The 20,938-nt window shown below is 31.3% G+C and overlaps 2 protein-coding genes and 1 long non-coding RNA gene across 4 annotated transcripts; all 3 read right to left on the reverse strand.

The window, feature by feature from the left end:
* Nucleotides 1–711: 711 nt before the first annotated feature.
* On the reverse strand, nt 712–6,245 carry LOC100793179 (dolichyl-phosphate beta-glucosyltransferase). Of its 2 annotated transcripts, XM_041012232.1 has the most exons (13): nt 5,652–5,972; nt 5,129–5,329; nt 4,937–5,045; nt 4,405–4,544; nt 4,271–4,319; nt 3,814–3,920; nt 3,053–3,098; nt 2,533–2,667; nt 2,315–2,404; nt 2,086–2,217; nt 1,915–1,998; nt 1,620–1,684; nt 712–1,206 (listed from the first exon to the last, which is right to left on the reverse strand). In XM_041012232.1, the coding sequence occupies exons 4-13, from the start codon at nt 4,503–4,505 to the stop codon at nt 1,014–1,016; spliced, it is 1,002 nt and encodes a 333-aa protein (XP_040868166.1). In that variant the 5' UTR covers nt 4,506–4,544; nt 4,937–5,045; nt 5,129–5,329; nt 5,652–5,972; the 3' UTR covers nt 712–1,013. The 2 variants fall into 2 exon arrangements, with proteins under 2 accessions (XP_040868166.1, XP_025982536.1); XM_026126751.2 differs by having other exon boundaries at nt 5,129–6,245.
* A 1,208-nt stretch (nt 6,246–7,453) lies between these two features.
* LOC106797063 (uncharacterized) lies at nt 7,454–7,979 on the reverse strand. Its single transcript, XR_001386093.3, has 2 exons — nt 7,865–7,979; nt 7,454–7,653 (listed from the first exon to the last, which is right to left on the reverse strand). It is a non-coding gene; the product is annotated as an uncharacterized lncRNA (long non-coding RNA).
* A 3,770-nt stretch (nt 7,980–11,749) lies between these two features.
* Nucleotides 11,750–12,999, reverse strand: LOC100805554 (uncharacterized). Its single transcript, XM_003551781.5, has one exon. The coding sequence runs from the start codon at nt 12,817–12,819 to the stop codon at nt 12,130–12,132; it is 690 nt and encodes a 229-aa protein (XP_003551829.1). The 5' UTR covers nt 12,820–12,999; the 3' UTR covers nt 11,750–12,129.
* Nucleotides 13,000–20,938: the final 7,939 nt, after the last annotated feature.

The following is a 20,938-nucleotide window of genomic DNA, read 5'->3' on the forward strand; positions in this document are numbered from 1 at the left end:
TGAAATACTGAGTGTAAGCGTTTACCATAAGATCACATAATAAACTATAAATTAAATAATAAAAATTACAAAAAAAATGTTTTTTCTATTCTCAATCGCTAACATTTGACATCAAATTTGTAATTTCTAAAACAAACAATAATGTGCCTAGCTTACTCTTTTCACTCATGTTAAATGTATAATATTCCATTTAAAACTAACTACTCGAATAAACAAAAAAAAATCAAGATTTGCAACATTACAAAAGTGAAAATGGGTGTTTCTAGAGAACCAAAAAAAGAGGATGTGCAAAAATGAAATAGTCAAAACTACAATCATGAACTATTACATTACATATAATGATATTCATGTGCATGATGGACACTATCATGAATATCTCTCTCTTCTCTTATCTCTCACTAGGTGTATCGTGAATATCACATTTCTATTACATATATCTATCTAAATGTGAATTTTGTAGTTTTATTGTCAAGTAATAGGTGCAAGAGCTATGAGAATTGCACGAAAATAAACCAGGGTTTCAGCTTTTTGTGTTTATCGGAACAGTACGCAGCTTTGCTAACACGATATTAAGTTATTAACACAATCTACAGCAGCCATAACATTTACTTCCAGGAGAGATGAACAAAAAGCATCAACAACTCACCAATATTAGATAACGTCTTTCAAATGGAATGAAAGGAATACAAAGTTATCTATATAATATTTTGATTAAGAAAAATACAAACCAATGTGATTGAAAACTATTCCCAGCCAACAGTAACAACATAATGTTGAATATATTTTTACCTGGTAGAAATAGCAATACTAAAAGTAAAAAGGATAAAAGCCTCTATGATCCCAAACTGAAGGGAATAACCCGGAAAGTTATGGTTAGTCCTACAAACTTTAAATATTGCATGATTGTCCCTTAAGCCCGGCATGAGAGTATATGTTCTCTTGTAAGAGGTGACTCTTGTTTAGATAGGAAAATGCCACTTCTCTTCCCAGTTAAGTTGATCATCCACGCTCGCTCAGGTAGAATTAGAAATTCTCCACATACCAGTCCTGTACCCCACAGACATGAGCACAAGCTCCCAAAGCATGTTAGGTATACTCAGAAGATTCACCTTGGATCCTGGAATTTCAGACCAATTCACAGAAATTTCTGAAACTGGGATTCTAAACCACTTGCATAGAAAGACTAACTCAACATCAAAGCACCACCTGCAGAGAATGGCATAGACATTATAGAAAATTACAAAGTTTTGTTTAACTTGTTTTGTAATTCAAAGGATTGAGCTAAATATTTATCACATATTGCAACCTATAGACAGGAGCATAGTCGACTGATACAAATATGTAGACTCTATTTTTTTATATCAAATATCTGTAGGCTTGTAATTTACTATATAACCACATGTCAAAGTTTGTTCACTTTTGGTCCTTCTATTGCGTGTTTTTTCTTAATCCATTTTCAAGTGACAGAAAGTTATACCAAAGAAGTGAAGATTGTAAGAACAATTTACTAATAAAAATAAGTAAGAGCAATCAGTTTTCTATTATTTCTGAATTATGAAGTAATTTCCTTTCAAAATTTACGATATTATTGCTTTTTATAGAGGTCTAAGAGCAGTCACCTTTTTAAGCGTACATTTGAAAAAAGCTTCCTGGCTGCTGCCCTAGTAAACATCTTGAAACCACACTGTGGAAGTACAAGGTCAATATCAGAATAAAAAACAACATCAAATACACATGCACAAGCACAAGAAATGCAGAAGTGGAGAAGTGATGAAAAGATAAATCATGCTAATGTCAACAGGCTTTTATGACACAACTACCATGTCTGGTGAAGCTTTCGTCATAATCTGTATACCAGTCACAAGAGTATCAAATCAAAATGCAAGCCCAAAAATTAATAAAGTAGGGAATTGCCTGTGTATCACGAATTCCAGGACCAGCAGCCAAGAGAACCACAAGATGGAAGCCCTTCATCAAAAAATTGCGGTACCACTTCCTCTGAAAGCATTAATTTAAGTTATTCAACCAAGATGATCTAAACATATGGCAACAATAAAACAAAGAATGAAGAAGGCCACACTTAACTGTAGCTAAAGCTTTCTCCTCTAGATGAGCTCTTGAGCCAAACACAGCAGCTGGGACATCAGATATTCTAAATCTAGGATCACTATCACTTGAATCTCCATGGTGATATTCCCTTTTGGCAACAGCTTGAATCTGACCGCAGAACATTAGACAATGCATATCAATATTTAGCACCAGAAATATTTGATTGTAAGATCTATGAAAACTTCCATTGTAGCATTCCATTAACCTGATTTTCAAGCTTTTCTAGGTCAGTGACTTTAGTTGCTCCATCAGCATCAAGCATAAGAAGTAGTTCACCACGTGAATGCATCATTCCCTGTAATACAATGCTTTCAAGGAAAGAAGAAAGCCTTAATTAATTATCAACAAGCATAGTGTGATACAGAGGCATTTGACTTTCGACATGAATAGATTTTAAGATACTACAGTTTAAATTAGACTCACTTTTCTGATTGCTTCTCCTTTGCCATGATTTCTTCCTAGAAGGATGACCCTTACCTTGTCTACTGTGTATTTCCTCACAAATTCAAAAGCTACTCTTTTTGTCTCATCAGCACTTCCATCATCAATAATTACAACCTGCTCAAGTGTCCATTGTGAAGAGAATGTAGAAGTGTATCCACAGAAAGTTACAAATGCATTTGGAACAAAGTAAGTTGAGCAAAGAGATTCAAATATGCTATGTTAGGCCAAACTGTTCTTAATGAATATAGAAAGTATTTTCACTTCACATTAGTAATGTTCATGAGTGAAATAAAGCCTTTTTTTATATGTCCACCAGATACCCTCATCATGTAATATAGAAATTTCTTTACAGTTGATTCTAAATCAATATTAATATTCCCAACACAATAAGCTAGAATCTAAAACAAAGTTCCTAGAGAATGGAATTAAAACAGGGTTATATAGATAATATATATATATATATATATATATGCAGTCGAATAAAAGGAACTGGAAGTACCTCATATGTAAATGAAGAATCCTTTAAAGTACGTTGATGAAGATAACTACAAATTATGGTATAAATAGAAGTATGCTTATTAGTACCAAACTTAAACAATAAATGATAAGCTACTTCACAAGAGAAGCAGTTAAATAACTAGTTACACCACTACTCTATGCATATGAGGTCCAAACCTATTCAAATAAATGGCACCGCCAAGAAAATGCATAAGAGTTTGCGAGCCAGGAGAAGTGAATCAGCCTATGGACCAGGTGCTGGACACAAGTCCTAGGAAACCCATTGTATGGAAAGTATATTCTAGACGAAATAAGGCAGGGGTTGTTAGGAGTTAGGAGTTGGTAGTGAGGTGGCAGTTAATCACTGTGGGAGTAGCAGGAGTATAGACAGAGTATGAGGGTTGGAGGCATGCTTTTGGTGAGTGTCAGTTAGGCAAGTATCTTTCCCTGAGGAGCCAGAGGCTCTGGAATGTGGTGCTGTGCTCATCTTTCTTCTAACGAACTTTTAGTTATCTGTGACTGAATAATATAGTAATGCCTTTGATATCTTCTCTAGTGCTCTAACAGATGCAAACACAGAATACAAAATTTTGAAAAGAAGTAGTCAAATAGACTCATTGCAATTGACATTATACACACAACAAAAACTGCATAACAGAATGACCAAAGTAGACTGACTAAGTGGCAACCATACCCAAATCCTTTTATTAATATTAACATTGAAAACATAAATCTAGGTAAAAACAACGCACTTTCACTCACTTCATAGTTTCCTCAAGAGCTCCTGGAAGCCTATGCTCCTCATTGAATGCAGGGATAATCAAAGAAATATACTTTGTGGCTGGATCAACAATATGTGGGCAAGGAACCTAAATATGCAAGAGTATCAATTAAAACCAATTCATAACAATGAGCTATCTTCATAAAGTCAAGCTGAAACATAGGCTAAAACATGTTTCCTCCAGACCTGCAATCTTCAAGTTGTACAATTACAATTTTCCTATACCCTTGCAGCAAAAAAGTCACCATTTTGCATTACCAAATTCACTTGTCAATCCTTTGGAAAGAAAAAAAATAATCCCATTGAAAAGAGGTGATAGGTTGAAAAGTGGACTCGTAAAGTCGACTTATTTCACTAAATTAGACTTCTTAAATGTTCACAAAATCCTGCTTATCTACAGAAATAACACAATACAAACGTGCAAAGGGAAACATTTACCTGTTTCAATGAGCTAGGATCTTCAAAAATAGCCGGAACTTCGATATGCCTTTTGAAAATCAAAATGGAAATATTAAACTAATACTCCCAATCCATATACACATACTACTAGATGAGTAAAAATAAGGACATACTGATGGTTGTTTCTTCTTTTATATGCTTCAAAAAACACTACAAAGACAAACCCTAAGAGCGCAATCGCAGTGAAGGTGACAAAAAGACAGATATAATCCATTCCTATTCAGATGCTGCAGCTATTGCAAGCTTCGTATCCCTGCCATGAAGCACAGAGAATTTGCACACATTGTTCACATTAAACAACACATAGCACATAAGGAATCATGTCATTCAGCATACACACATACATTCAAAACAAATGAAAATGAATATTATTTTGTCAAATTCAAAACATTGATTTCACCATCAGCATGGAATAAAGGAAATTCATCACCACTGATTGATTTAGTGTATAGAAACACATTATGGCAGGAAACAAAACAAAAACTGAAGAAGCAATGGTGGTCAGAACAGAGTCAAACCATATCGATCATTAATTTTATTCATATATTTATTTTTTTTAAAATAGTGAACGAAGGGAATGGAGAATAGTGAATCGAAGATTCATAGACGAAGATGAAGAAGATGAAGATGGTTTGGAAGAATTACCAGATTGAGCTGAACGAAGAGAGAGAACGCTCAACGTCGTCGATCAAGACTTCGAAGTTCAACCCGACCCAAACGCACCGTTTTAGTCGCTCGGTTCTCTTTCCCGGACCTGAGGTACAAAGACATAAAATAAGAATAAGGCCCAAACCAGAAATAATAAGTTAACTTGTAATGGGCATTTGAATAATGCACCTCCACTTTGAATCTGCACCTCCCAGAGAAAGATGAATGGACAAAAAACACTCTATCCTCTCTTTTTCTATCTTCTTCCTCTAGTAACACGTGTCGACCCTTCACTTTCCCTGCAGTGCCCTTCACCCTGCCCTCTCTTGTGTCACGTCCCACGTAGCCAAAGTGTGTTTCTTCTCTCCTTGTTCTTGTTCTTGGTCAACCCTAATTTGAGTTTGAGTTTAGGGGGAAAAGGAAACATGGAAGATAAGCAAAGGCAATCAGAGATGGAGAGGGTGACGGTGAATTTGTCTTCTTCCTCTAGTAATGTATAACCCTCCACCACATCGTAAATCTAAAGGATTTTTTTATTCCAAAACACATATCACTCCTAGAACAACTATTCTGAAATAGTTTTTCTAGAAGAATTTTTTCTATTCCAGAATATTTCATCTGGAAGTGTATATGTAATCTGGAATAGTTGTTTCAGAAAAGTATTCCAAAATGGATTTTTTTTTTCTATTGCAAAATAGTTGTTTCGGAATACCTATACAATTCGATAATGACTATTCCAGAATACAAAGAGATGGTAAGCTTCTCTTGTGCTTCGATGAGATTTTTGACAAAGTGGTGAAGAAATCAACGACAGACATCACTCGATGAAGAAACGAATACTTCTCCACTTTAGGTACTACCATTTTTTAATTTGTTTCCTCCCACTCATATTTGATTCTCTCCATTGCAATTGCGTGCATGCATGCTACTTGAAGTTGAGGTGAAGAACTTTAGAAAGGGTAGATTCAAATGCTCTTATAATGTGTTCAATATAAATCGACACTTTCGGCAAAGTGAATTGGGTGTTGCTATTCCCACCCCAATGTTTGTTTGTTATTCTTATTTCCAAAATAAATCATTGGCAAAAACGCATTTTCTTTGAACAATATACACAATAGAAATATACTTTCATGTGTTAAAGAGGTGTGAACATGTGTTCTATTGCATATATTGTTCAATGAAAAAGTGATTTTTTTTTTTGTGTACAGAGAGTGCACACTTAGCATTATGTATTTTAGATCCATACACAATGATGATGTGTTTTCATTATGTATTTTGAAATTTAATTGTTTATATTTTTAAATCATTTTTTATGCAGGATAGCTTTTAATGATTCATTGACAAGTGAGCAAAGCACATAATGATTCATTAATTTATATTTTTTTTATTGACAAATATTAGTTGTTAGTTTTTTTTGGTAATGGAGAGATTTTAAACTCATCACTTCTCTCTCTTCTCTCTCTTCCCTTCAACACCGAGTCAACCTTATAACTCATATAATGATAATGATTCACTAATATATGAACAATGCAAGTGTTTGAATTGATGCAAACTGGACCCTTGATTTAGTCGATGCAATCTCGATGGCTTCTTTTTCAAACACACCCGACAGACCAAAATATGACAAGCACGTCAATTTATTGTTCTACTAACAAACCCAAACACTCACCCAAACGTATATGGCAAGTGATGTTACAAAAATTGGACTGCTCATGAATCCATTATTGGATTAATGGGTCATCAAAGGTATACACGAGTTGGACCGAGTAAGGCTCTTGAAGCTTAAGTTTGGCTTGCAAAAAAAATAAAATTGATTGCTTAAGTTTAATTCATTTACTTAAAAGAGTCCAATTGAAATCTTGACTTTGTCTCATTAAAAAAATCAACCTTGAACTTGGTCTGTTTAGTTCATTTAAAACTTAATTATTTTTTATTTTATGAATTTTAAAATTATTTTTAACTTTATCAATTAGGCATTGTAATCATTTTAATACTAGACAATTATCTACTAATAAAAATAAAAATATGTGTTTAACATGTGATATGTGTAACTAAAATTTTTAAACTATTAAAAAAATCGTTGATTTTTTACTATTACAATATTACAAAAAAGAAACTTCAAAATCAATTGAACATTCTGAACAAAGTTGAATCTACATATATAAATAACAAAGACCAATAAAATATTCATCAATTTTTTTTATTAACATGCAAAATGATTTATATATCAAAAAAGAAGCTATGTTAAGCTCAAGTAGTATTCAATACAAGCTAACCGAGTCTAGACTTTGAACAAGAGTAGTGACACTCCAATAAAACATTACGCAAAACCGTTGTTAAAAAAGCCATTATAAAAAATATATTGTGTTTTTCTCGTTCTTTGTGAATTCGTGGAGAATAATAACATGCCTTATATATGCAAATACCTATTTCATTTGAAATAAGATACATTAGCACTAATGATCTAGTGATAGTTTATAACACAAATATCTACCAACCACAATCATAATAAACTTTTATTTTAAACACCCATTTTATTGAAATTTTGTAAAATAACTATGGGTACAATATAACTCAATCACTACAACAACAAAGTCTCGCAATTAAAATACATCCGTAAAACTTTTTAAAACCTAAGCTACTGCAATAATCCCTACAATCTAAAGGACGGTAGCATTTTCCTATACACTTAAAAGCTTGTCCAGTCGTTGTTCCTGCAATGAGAATAAAGTTCACAATGTTATGGATAAAATTTCTTGGTTGTGAAAATTCATCCTAAAATTGGCTTGGAAGTATAAATTTTCTCATTTCCCCCCTCTTTTCAGTAAATAAACCAAGAAATAATGTAAATAATTGTTTTACCCTACAAATTATATATTGGAAAATCAATTAGAGAAGTGAAACAAATTTATTTGCTTGAATTACCTGAACTCAAAATCAATGCAACAATTAAAATTTCCAAGAGAAAGCGTTGATGAAAGCAAAAAGCCATTTCCGATGGATTTTAGTTTTGAATTTTGATAATTATATCTGACTCTTTATATATACTAATACATGAATTATTCATCGAGGATTATCATACACTTCAAAAATTGTATGTACAAAATTATTAATGATAATTAATGTCATTCATCTAATTCATTTAATGAGACTTTAAGGAAATTAAATATTTTCTATACATACACCAAAGAAAGAATTAAAGACGAGTAGACATGACAATAATGTAAAAAATGAATCACAATCTAAATCTAAAGAATCATTGAATCACTACTTAAACATGCTTAGTTACTATACATACACAAAAGAATCACGGCTTAAACATGCTTAGTTACATATACTAATACATGAATTATTTACAGAGGATTATCATGCACTTCAAAAATTGTATGTACAAAATTATTAATGGTAATTAATGTCATTCATTTAATTCATTTAATGAGACTTTAAGAAAGTTAAATATTTTCTATACATACACAAAAGAAAGAATTAAAGATGAGTAGACATAAAAGTAATGTAAAGAATGAATCACAATCTAAATCCAAAGAATCGTTGAATCACTACTTAAACATGCTTAGTTACACATATATATGAATTATTCATCGAGGAGTATCATGAACTTCAAAAAAAATTGTATGTACAAAATTATTAATGGTAATTAATGTCATTCATTTAATTCATTTAATGAGACTTTAAGGAAATTAAATACTTTCTATACATACACAAAAAGAAAGAATTAAAGATGAATAAACATAAAAGTAATGTAAAGAATGGATCAATCTAAATTTAAAGAATCATTAAATCACTATGCTTAGTTACTTAATGACCAAAATATGCTATCAATTTTTTTTATCAATATATAAAACTCAAATTTAATTACGTCATACTTATTTTTTAAGAATGAGTAGTTGACTTTCAAATCTAATTGCACTATAGAACGACGAAAAGGAGAAAAGTTTCGTCTCTAATTTAAAACCCATTCATTTTTGGATTATTATTATTATTATTAAATGATAAACCTTTTATTTAAATTAATTATATTTTTATAGATGAATTAATTACATTTTTAAATTTTGAATATTTCTAATTTTTTATTTTGAAGTTATATAGTTCAATGTTTTTTTTCCTGTAAATATTAAATTAAAGTATTCAAATTGATTATTATATGGGCCTTTCCCAACGAATTTCTTATTCGATACCCTCTCCTCGGATTGCTATTCCAACTCCTTTGCCAGTTAGTAAACTCGAAACAGATATGCTATGTGGGGTTTGCCCAACGGTAAACCTAAGCAAAATTGGAGGAGAGGACCTTAATTTCTAATTTAAACTCTTTTTTTTACTTATTCAAACAATTTAAAATTGTCAAAAAATATATATTTAAAAATTAAATTCACCCAATAAAAAATATAACATCATTTGTTACGCAGAGCACATTATTTTTAACTACGTCTACAGAGAAGAAGCAAAACCTATATTTTTCAGGGATTAAAATAAATTTAAATTTGGAAAATACAAATAAAAGTGGCTCATTTAAAAGATAAAAAAAATATAAACCTATAAAAGTATCTATATTTTATTAATTGATCATTTTATGTTTTAGATTTAACTATACTTTTGATACCCGTGCTTTATTCTGTGTGATTTAATTTGGTCTATATAGATTTAATTGATTGCATTTGTTATTATAATTTTTTAAGCCCAAAATTTTACCAAACAATTAACAAAAATATACTAGAAGTGTAACGTATCCGTGAGTTGTATAAACTAGTAATATAAAATGTATAAAATATTTCAAGAAAAATTTCTTTTTCATTCTTATTTATATTTTACATATTGTTTCCTTTGCAAATATATACAAATGAATGATATGAAATATCTCAATTACATTTTTTATAAGATAAAAAAAATTAAGGGATTTAATTTAAACAATTAAAAAATTATAACAACTAAATGATTAAAATTAAGGAAATCAAAGTCACTCATAAACTAAAATATAAGGAATAAAATTACAATTATTCATGTTTTCTTTTCCTTGTAGTATTTGTGTCAATAATTTCTTTTTTCCCGCTATGTATTTGAACAATTATTACCTTTTAACTTGGTTGTCATACATGGTACACCATGTCCGGCGTGGAATCACATATCATGAGTTCTACAGCTGAAAATGTTTCCATTTCCACATAGCACTCGCAAGAAAACAAAGGGGAAAAAACCATCTCTTAATAACTGTTTTTCAAGGTTTTTTTTTTCAGCTGAAAATGTTTCCATTTCCACATATTATAAACACATAGTACTAGCAAGTTCCAACATGTGACACTCGATAATGCGAACTAGTGGTGGCACCACCTACAGATACAGGCCTACACATTTATTGAATCGATAGTTCAAACCCACAATACCTTCAAAGTTCAATCTCAAAGGACTCTTGAGTCTTGACCCCCCAACCTCATCAAAAATTCGATGAGCACACATAACATATGAATAATAATCACTAAAGGTAAAGGGTCTTGCAGCTGCAAGCATTGACAGACACAATTCTCCATTATTCTTGTGAAGATTAAAGTAAGGTGGCACTTGACATGGGTCCTAACAAGCCATGATTAAAGCCATAAGTGGGCACAGGGGAAAAAGAAATGTGGTCTCTTTCTTCTTCTTCTTCTTCTTTTTTTTTTTTTAATTTCCCTTCACTTTTCTGAGCCATTAGAAACTTTACGGAGAGGGAAAGGTTGCCAATGCCAATTGTAATTGTTCCTTCTCCACGGATCCTATCTTGACCATTCTACTAAACCAAACATTACTATTATTTTACCATATTCAAATACCTCTATTGAATGATAGTTTAATCCCCATAAATCCTTCTTCCGATATTTTCCAAAGCTAGCTAGAATGAATATATTATATCCCAGGTCATTTTAAAATTTCAGTTTATTTGGCATTTTTCTAATTATCGAATATTTTTGTAATATTTAAGACGGTTCACGGATCACGGGTTAGATATGGCACAATTTACCAGAAAACAGTTTGCAGAGGGGAAAACATGAATTGGGCAGTTTTTGTCTCTAGATTATTCAGTAGTAGTTGCAAACTCTTGGTTCCATTAATTCCATCTATACCTTTAATGCATTATTAAAATTTACACTTCGTTGTAAACATCTAGGAAAATTAGTGAGCCAAATAAGCATCGTTAGTAAACAACTTTTTCAAGAGGCATTGGGTTTGATATGATTATAATGTGTTATATAAATAGAATACTATAATCTACATTGAAAACAGTATTAAAATTTTCCTACCATAATTTTCAACTATTAGAGGGCGAGTCCTGGTGCAGTGGTAAAGTTGTGCCTTGGTGACTTGTTGGTCATGGGTTTGAATCCGAAAACAGCCTCTTTGCATATGCAAGGGTAAGGCTGAATATTCCTCTCTCATACCTTCGCATAGCGAAGAGCCTCTGGGCAATGGGATACGAAAGTTTTTTTAATTTTCAACTACTAAACTTCTTTCCTGCTCTAAATATAATGAAAGTGAGTTCTTCTCAGGTTACAATATGGAGAGATAAATTTACAGAATAATCAACAACCGGTAGAAGCAGCAATAATACTCACTGTGTATGTGTTTCGCCAAGACTTGGTGAATAAATTTTAAGAGCGGACTAGAGAGAATTATTTTTATTTCTAAAGTTATAGTGGTGAATAAATTAAGAACACATTTCAACTATAGACAATTCAAGTGCGCTATTTATTACTGGAACATATGTCTGCCTGGAATAGATTAAGATTCTATAGCTAGCAATAAGAAAAAAAAGTAAGCATAAACTGCGCCCCCTTGACAAATTTGTATTAGCAGATGTCAACAAAAAGGACAAATGCAACCTGGATTCGGTCATCCACTGTATAACCTTCAATTTAGTACCCTCATTATTCATGCTACATTACACTTTCATTTTCCCCAAAATTCAAAAGAAAAATACAGATCAAACAAGATCATCAACAAATAAACCAATAATAAGCCTCCCAAAGTTCCAAAAAGACTAGGAAACCAAGTTAACAAATTAAGCCTTAAAATATATCTCTTTTAAGACCCTAATGAAGATGAAGATGTTAATGTGAAGAGAGGAAGGAAGCCCTTAGACACACGCACACACACACATATATATAAACTCTGATGAGATGATGATATTGATTCACAGCTTTAGCCTAATGAGCCATGGCTACCTGAGGTTGTGACTGTGACTGTGAGTAACTGATGCTTCTTTGGTTTGGCATGGAAAGCATAACAGTGTGATCCAAGAAATCCTTAAGCTCCACAACAGACTGAAGAATGGTTCTTAGATCCTCAGCACAGGAAAAGCCAAAGCTTCCTACTTGCCTAACAGCATAGACATAGAAAGTTATGCACCCTTTTCTGAACTTGAACCTTGCCATCTCACATCCATTGAGGCCCCTTATGAGCCTCTTGTTGACATCACCAAGTGCTATCTCTGGTGGCCAAATTCTGTCCACTGAGGCCTTCATGGCCTCAGTTTCAAACACAAAGAGGAGCACCTTGGACTTCTTGGTGCCAAGGCCAAGGGTGAGGGTGTGCCAAGCATGGTGTGCCAAGATGGTGAAGTTTGTGGGCAAGAATGCTGTGGTGGAAGGGAAAGGGAGCTTGTCCTTTGGTTTGTTGGTGTTGTTGGTTGGTGGGAAAGAAAGAACCTTGAGAAGCTCCAAGGGTCTTGCTCTTCTGATTGTGAAGGACTTCACTATGAACTGGCCTCCAAATTTGATACCCTTTACCTCTGAGCTTGGCTTGAAGGAGAAATCAGAGTTCTGCTTTGTGCTTTGGTCATTGGGGTGTTGGTGCTTTTGCTTCTTGTTCTTGTTTCTCTTCTCTTTCTCTCCCATAGCTAGTGGGTGAGGAGTTGAGGGGTTTTGTTTTGGTGGACACAAAATGGTTGGTTATCTATCTTGATTGATATCATAACATAACAAGACCAATCTACAATGCTTTCAATGGGATGTACTATGTAGTAGTATTAGTATGGTACTCGAATTTTTCTTGGTGGGTTTTTTTTTTCTTTTCATACTAGAGGTTCTTCATAGTCATCCACCTACTCGTCTGCTCCCCCGAACACAAGTTCAAGATCATCACAGGATCCAAACACAACAACACACAGGGAGTGAGTTATCACATTCCTAGCTAATAGAGAAACAAGACAATTAAATATACATATTATATAAATGAGATACCACTTGCTTAAACATAGCTCACTTAACTTCACCACTTCGTCAATTTTGACCAAAATCACCACGGGAAGAGGACAACATTTTTTAACTCACTTTTTTTATTATTGACTGAGAATGGAAGTCACAACTTTTTGTAAATTTCACTTCTTATTTAATGAATTTTATCCATAATTTTATAAGTTTTAATAACTTTTAATTAATACAAATGTATTAATAACCTTACTTAAAATAATACTTTTTAACCTTTTCAAAATATTCTTTAACCCGATCAATAAGAGGCTAATCTATTGAATACCAATAGAGGACACACTAATCCATTAGGTTTCACCTTAATGGTGGAAGTTGAAATAGATATATGAAAATTTAGGTTCGATTTCATTGTCACTGTTTTAAAAAAAATGTTTAAAGTAAAAACCTGTCTATTTTTTCTTTAAAAGTTAAAACACTAATTAACTGAGTAGAATAATAATGATTTGTTTTAACTGAGATAATAGTGGCGCAACTTGACCCCCTATTTTTAGGTAGAAAACATTAGATATAAGTTTTACTGTTGAATTTAATTAATGATTCGAAAATTTGTTCAACATTGAATTCATGTGTAAGATTTTAGGTGGAAATTATTCGGTTTTTAAAGCTTGAAAACAGGACAATACTGAGACTAGCTAACTGCTAAGCAGCGAATCTCTGCCACTCGTGCGTGCCCCAATCAAGTTTTGCCCCCAAGAGATAAAGAAAATATATTAAAATTCATATAATATACTGTAAATTTGTTATAATTTTTCCTTCTAACTGTACCATAACTAAATAAAAATGTTTTATAGATTCCAGCTAATCCTACTGATCTATTGCATTGATGTGAGTAAAGTTTAAGATAAAAATAAAAATGTGTTGTCTTCGTTAATGGTTGTTGTCACTTATGATCTTCGCATCAAACAAAAAGTTATCATTGCAACAAAAAACAATTGGTACACGCATAAAACAAAAACAAAACACTATCAGTCGCTCTTATCCTCTAACCTAATTACCTAACCAATCCATCCACCAATTAAAGATAATTATCCACTAGCATATGCCTCGATAAATAAATAGATATGTGCTAATTTACACTTACACGTAATTTTTAATGTGCTAATTATTTATTAAAAACATTTATCATTTTTTTCTCAAAATATCTTCCCATCACAAGTAGGAGATTAATCTATTAAAGTGCATTCATGCATCATCCTTAAATTATGTTATATAGTGGAGTGGAATTGCATATATTAGAATTCTTGGTGTACTTCTCTAGTTAAAAAAACATAAAAAAGGACAATTTTTGTTCATCTGCCAATGCGTGAATCCAATTAAATATGTGGACGATGTGTTGCATATCAGAAAGGGGATCTAATATTAATCTTGGTGTGTTGTCAATACCTCAAGCACCGACACAACTAAGCAATCTTAGGTGCCCAATTTAACTAAAATAATTTAGAAGATCATCATGTGCAACCATGGGATTGTACTCATTAATCATAATTACCCTTCAAATGAGTTCACTAATAGAGATTGGGACCGCATAATGATGGTCTCATATAGAGAGAGGAAGTTGAGCTGCTCTCAGCAACCATAATAGCACCCATTTGTTTAAAGGTCTTTAGTTTTCATAGGATTGCTAAAACTATTTTAATTGCTCACAGTGTGGACATCCATATTATAGCAGGAATCGCATTAATTATTAATTATATATAATATGATATCAAAACTTCAAAAATCCAATATGATAAATTTCTTATTTCTTGAAAATATAGAAGTACTAAAAAAAATGTTTGTCTAATCAAAATACAAGTCATGTAATATGACTAATATGTAAGCCGTTGCTGTAATATTTTACTAATTTTTTAAAGTTGAGTTGAGTAAGAGGTCAACATGCAATTTCAACAAAACCATAAAATGAAATAGTTTATTGTTTAATTTAAGAATTTAATTTAAAAACATCGAGAGTCGAAATTTTTTTATATTATCATCCCATCATAATAATTGCTTTAAAAATAAATTTAACACTCCATGATTTCTAATTGAATGAAAATAAAAATAAAAAACAGTGCAAGAAAATTAAATTTTCAATTTAAATGTGGCCATATGAACTTCAAAATATATATACGTCATGCGACTGTATGCAGATTTCGATCTGATATATAACTGTAACACATTGTATAACACCACACAGCATTCTTCTTATTTACGCATATTAAAAGATAGTGGTTGCTGTATATGCATTTGATACTTTTATTGAAAGAGGAATGAGGAGGTAGGCTTACCTCATTTGACAACCTGAAAGTTCTCTTACTAATAAAGGCGTCATTGCCTTCAACAATAATTATAATCGAGAGAAGAACATGAAGAGAGACAAACTGCAACAACAACTTTATCCTTGGTCCTAGCTAAGAATAATCAATAATTAGTTTCAAGCCCATAAGATAGCTAAGCTTTTATGATGTTCATCTAACTTTAGAAGGGTTTGCAATAATTTATTCTCAGTAGTAACAAGAATATAATAAATTGAATTCTCTCTATCTGTCATGACTTAATATGTCTCTACTCAATTTGAAATTAATTAGTAATTCTATCAAAAAGGAACATGTGTAAAAACTTTAATCCTTGTGTGTGTGTGTGTGTTTTTTTTTATGGTTTGCTACAAATTATATGTAGATCTTATAAATTTTGTTGAAAGGTCTTTCAATTTCAAACACCTGAATTGATAGGTACTTTGATATAAGGTTTCAACAAAAAGTTAGCTCTTTTTAATCAACAGGCTACTTCATAAAGATCATGTCTACATCCTCCTAATTGGCACGAAAACTACCAATTATGATCAATAATCTGACATGCAGAATTTCCTGTAAATCTAACACAATCAAATAACTGATGTTGACCTATATTTTTGAATGCCACAAGATACATGTAAGAAATTAACAATCATAGATATATAAGCTCGAGTGTTTGGTATTTTAAGGACACTTTCTTTTCCTTTTAAATTTATAAGGAAAAAATCTTTTAAAAAATTATAAGGAAAGTCGAAAGACTTTTTGGTGTACAAAAGAAAGTTGGAAGATTAATCCCGAAAGAATACACATAATAGATTGTGAGAATATAATTTTAGATATAATTATTAATTATTTGTTTATTAACTTTGAAAAAGAAAAGCTTCAATTAATTAAATTAAATTGTCAAATGGAGATTTAAACGAGTTGAATATTTATGAATTATTTTAATTCAATTAGTTAAATTTTGATCAAACTCATTTGTTTTTACAAAATAAATAAATTTAAACTTGAATTTAGATTATAGTAATAAGTAGAATTTTTTAAAAAAAAAATATAGGATTGACATTAAAAGCTTGTAAATGGCCTATGTGTGCGGTGCGCGTAATAAAAAAGAGATATGCTTAGTAAATTAAATGTGATGCCAATACTGTATAGTTTTAGTGTTTTACAGCTCAATTTCCTCTCTCCATGATATCATCATTATGTGGTCCCAATTATATTTAGACGTGAAAATTAGGTAATAACAAGTTTAATCAAACTGAATAACTTATATATAAATAAAAATATTTAATAAACTTTAATCTACCTATTAACTATATATATAATAAAACAAAGTCTTTTTTAATCATATATCATCATTTCATTAGTCACGTGTCACCATTTTATTAATCATTTTTTTTGTTGATTAATTACCCTCCACTCTGGAAACCCTATGTACCCACCTCTTCTCCTCTCCTTTCCACCTTCTTTCCATCTTAATATCTCCTTCTCCCTTCACCATAGTCCCCAATGAATGGTGCCCCCCTCCTCCCTTGTATCTCTCTCACTTTTCGTCAATCTTTTATTTCTTCATAAACAAGGATGGGCAAAGTTTGATAGTAATGAGAAAGGATGGACGATGGATTGGAGTAAAAAAATAATACTATTGGTTCTTTCAAGATTTTTATTTATGTCCTTATTTTTTTATTTTTTAAAATTGTATGCTTCAATGTTCTTCTCCTAAACCCTAAAGTTCCTATGATTGTGAGGCAAATACATGCCCTTCCCGGTTTTTATACTTTCATTTTTTTTGTTTTTTGAATTTCAAATTTTTTTTGTTCTCTAATTTTGTCTTCTCAATCATTATTTGCAAAAATCAAAATATAGAATTATTGATTTCTCATCCCTACACAGACGAAGGTTCTCTATTCATTGTTTCAAATCCTCGTCCTCTGAATTCATTTTTTTCAATTTGGGAGAGATGTTTTTTTTGTACAATTTTGAATTAGAGGCACCAGTCACCTTAAAGGTTAGTTTATTGTATAAAAACATTAAACTTTTTATCCATTCTCTACACAAAGAATAGAAGAATCTCTTGATTGTCTATAGATGTCAATCACATTGATTGAAGCAGATCAGAGCTCTAAGTATGATTCCATAATTGCTCGCGATGTCTTGTATAAATTTGATATTTAAGAAAATCAATGGATTGAATGATTTCACTCTATAGAAATTGAAGATGAGAGCTGTTCTAATTCATCAAGGATATGCAACAATGTTAGACAGAGAAAATAAACCGACTGTGAGTATGAGGTGGGGGGGGACATGAGATTATAGAGAAGGTGCAAAATTTAATTTTATTGAGCTTGATTGATGAGGTATTGTGAGAGGTTGTTGATGAAATGAGTGTTGTGGGATTATAGGAGAAATGGGAAAGCAAGTTTCAAAAGAAATCCCGAGTCATATTGTTTTTTTTTTTTTTGTATTGTTGATGAAATGTTAGACTATTGTTTTCTTTTTTTTGTATTGAATTTAAGTGGATGGGTTTTATCTGTAATATTTTAAAAGTATAAATTTTATTAATGCTCCCATTAATTAGTTTGACGTTGGATAAATATTGTACAGTTTTTCAAACATGTTCAACGGTTAAGATTATTAATGTACACTTTTTTCTTTTCAAAGTTGAACGGCTAGAGAAAATTGCCACTACGATCGAGTTAGCTTTATATATAAATGGAGCTTTATAAACATGGTATGATAGGGTCCAATTGTTGTTTGAGCTAAAATTAGTTTTAAAGGAAATACCTCAAGCTATTTGTTGAGAATACAATTAAATTCTAACAAAGACATATCCTTGATGTTGTGCTTGCTGCCTTGTCCATGCTTCTTAGTTTTACATGTAAGAATTCAAGAATTCATAATATATTGAATTCTTAAATGTAAAATTATAAAACCTAAAAAAAAAAAATTTATTAATTTTAATTATTGTTTCTCCACATCAATCAATTTAAAATCACCTATATATTGTGATTTATATTAAAATTGTCCTTGAAAAACTATGAATTAGCCTTCAATTCCTAAAAACAATACTCAATCTTACAAGTTATCAACAATACTGTTACATTTTCCATTAACTTTAACATTAATATGGTTACTTAACAGTAGAGATTAAAAAAATTATAAGGCTAAAACAAAAAAAATAAAGAATTAAAATAATAAGCATACCCTATTTTATATAGGGACCACAAAGTCATTTAAATCTTAAAATTATTACTCATAACAACTCGGTACTTCTCCATGTCTAATCAATATTTTTATTAATGAATTTTGAATAATAAATAGTTTATAGAGTTAGTACATATTTTTGCAAATACATGCATTATACTAGTAGTTCAATAGTACTTGTAGTTCATTTTAATTTCCAAAGAATAGAAGAATAGAAGGTCGAGTAAAGTCAACCCAACATAAAATCTTTATTCCAATTGTTTTATTTTGTCGAAAAGATGGGTGCCCTATATAAGCTTTTAAAAGCGTCAAACTTCATGGTGAAGGTTATTATTATTATTATTTTTGTGTGTGTGTGTGTTTGATTCCGAATGATCCCTTTTCCAAGTTCTGGACTAAATTCAATATATTCAGACTTCTTTATCGAGGCTGTCTGTTGTTAAGGAAACGAAAGAATCAATAAAAGTGCTTTGCCAAACAGACAATTCAATTACTACTACTACTATTATGAAGGATCAATTATAGGAGATAGACAGCATTGTTAAAGATGATTCGTGGTTGTTTTTGGAATATGAGAAACATACTTATGATATGTGAATATTACCAAAAATAAATAGGAAAATAAAATATCAACTGCTTGCAATGGCTATATGCTCAAGCATCTCAGCAGTTTCTTGATTAAAAATAAATAGCTAGAGAAAGCAAAATATCAGCTTTGATTTGAAAATTGACAATATGAGTCTTTTCTTTTTTTTCAAATTAGAAAAAACTACTACATTAGTGGTAGTATTAAACTTTGGAATTCAACATCTAATGCAATGTAGGGTTTGAATGTGTATAACCAAATTCATTCAGTTTTTCATGATACTATTGAAACAACTCTATTACTTTAAAATTATCACATTTTGAATGTGTGACACGAGGTTTAAACTCGAAATCAAACACACTATATTATATTATTATTCAAGCCTCAGCATTCTCTTCTTCTAACAAATCTTAAATAATTTGTAACGTTGACAGACAGAAGTATTGAAAATAAAATTCATTGACAATTATAAACTGCAATTTCTGAGTCATAACTCATCATGAGTTTGGCAAATGTATTTTAGATCTCACTATTCGAATTGATTTTCTTTTAGAATTGCATATGAAATATGGGCTTATGCATTAAAATAAGGTTGGGCGTATAGTCTATGACATGGGCGATAAATTAGTTATGTATGGCTGATCTTGCTTATTAGCATCTTCAGTCTTGTATGGCGTATAGTCTATGAAAATTCTATTAAAATATTTGTATAAATGGCTCTGAAGGATAAATAATTTTAAAAGTTGAAAACTTGAAATACAAGTTTTATTCTGTCACGGGTTAGAGCCCTAAGAAAATACTTAAAAAGGAAGAACAGGATTAGTCTCTCTGACGGTAAAAGAACAAAGGAAAAAGCACTAAAGAAATTTGTGGCAAAGAATCACGGATAAAATGTTGCCATAAGCCTAAAATATTACAATGTGTGAAAACTTTTTTGTTCTCATGTGTTACACTCATTCAACAAATCTGTTATGCTCATTTATGATATACGAGGGTCTTGTGAGATTCTCTATTTGTGCAAGGAGTGTCTCTTTTCAATTATTATTGTCGGCAATAGTATCGAACTACCAATGCTGAAATCTTTTCTGATTTCTGTCTGCGTTATTTAATGAGAGTTGTTGTAAAATTGACAAATCCTGTAAGAAAAATGCATTCGATGAATACTCTTGGTCAATGGTGTGAGTTTGACTTAATTTATGTTGGGGTAGGGTGGTTTGATTCCATTGTGTCCCCTTCCTTGGACAACAAGATTTCACGTCTTCTCAGGCCCATTTAATTTCAAGCAAAAGCAAGGTGTGATTTACTGATTTTGGAAATGGACCAACGCCTTATTTCTATGAATAATTATATACACATTTTAAAGAGCTACATTATCTGGTACAATCATATTTCAACTTAAGATTTCCTTCTAATTACATTTTAAAACCTTTCTAACACACTCGTAGTGTAATTTTTAATGTAAAAACTGATTGAGAAGTTCGGAAACAGTTGTCGATCCCCTCCAGGCTCCAGTATGTAATATCTTAAAATGTTGAAGAGAAGATAACAGCTAATTGTAGCCCTCTTCGTCCTTCTTCTAAGGACTTGTTTATCATATGACCAAGTACCTTGCAGTCATGTTGTAAATTTAATGCATATTTGAAAATCTGGTATAAAATCATTTTCATGACAAAAGTCATTCTAT

Source organism: Glycine max, chromosome 18 (assembly GCF_000004515.6).
Source record: "Glycine max cultivar Williams 82 chromosome 18, Glycine_max_v4.0, whole genome shotgun sequence".
Taxonomy (NCBI): domain Eukaryota; kingdom Viridiplantae; phylum Streptophyta; class Magnoliopsida; order Fabales; family Fabaceae; genus Glycine; species Glycine max.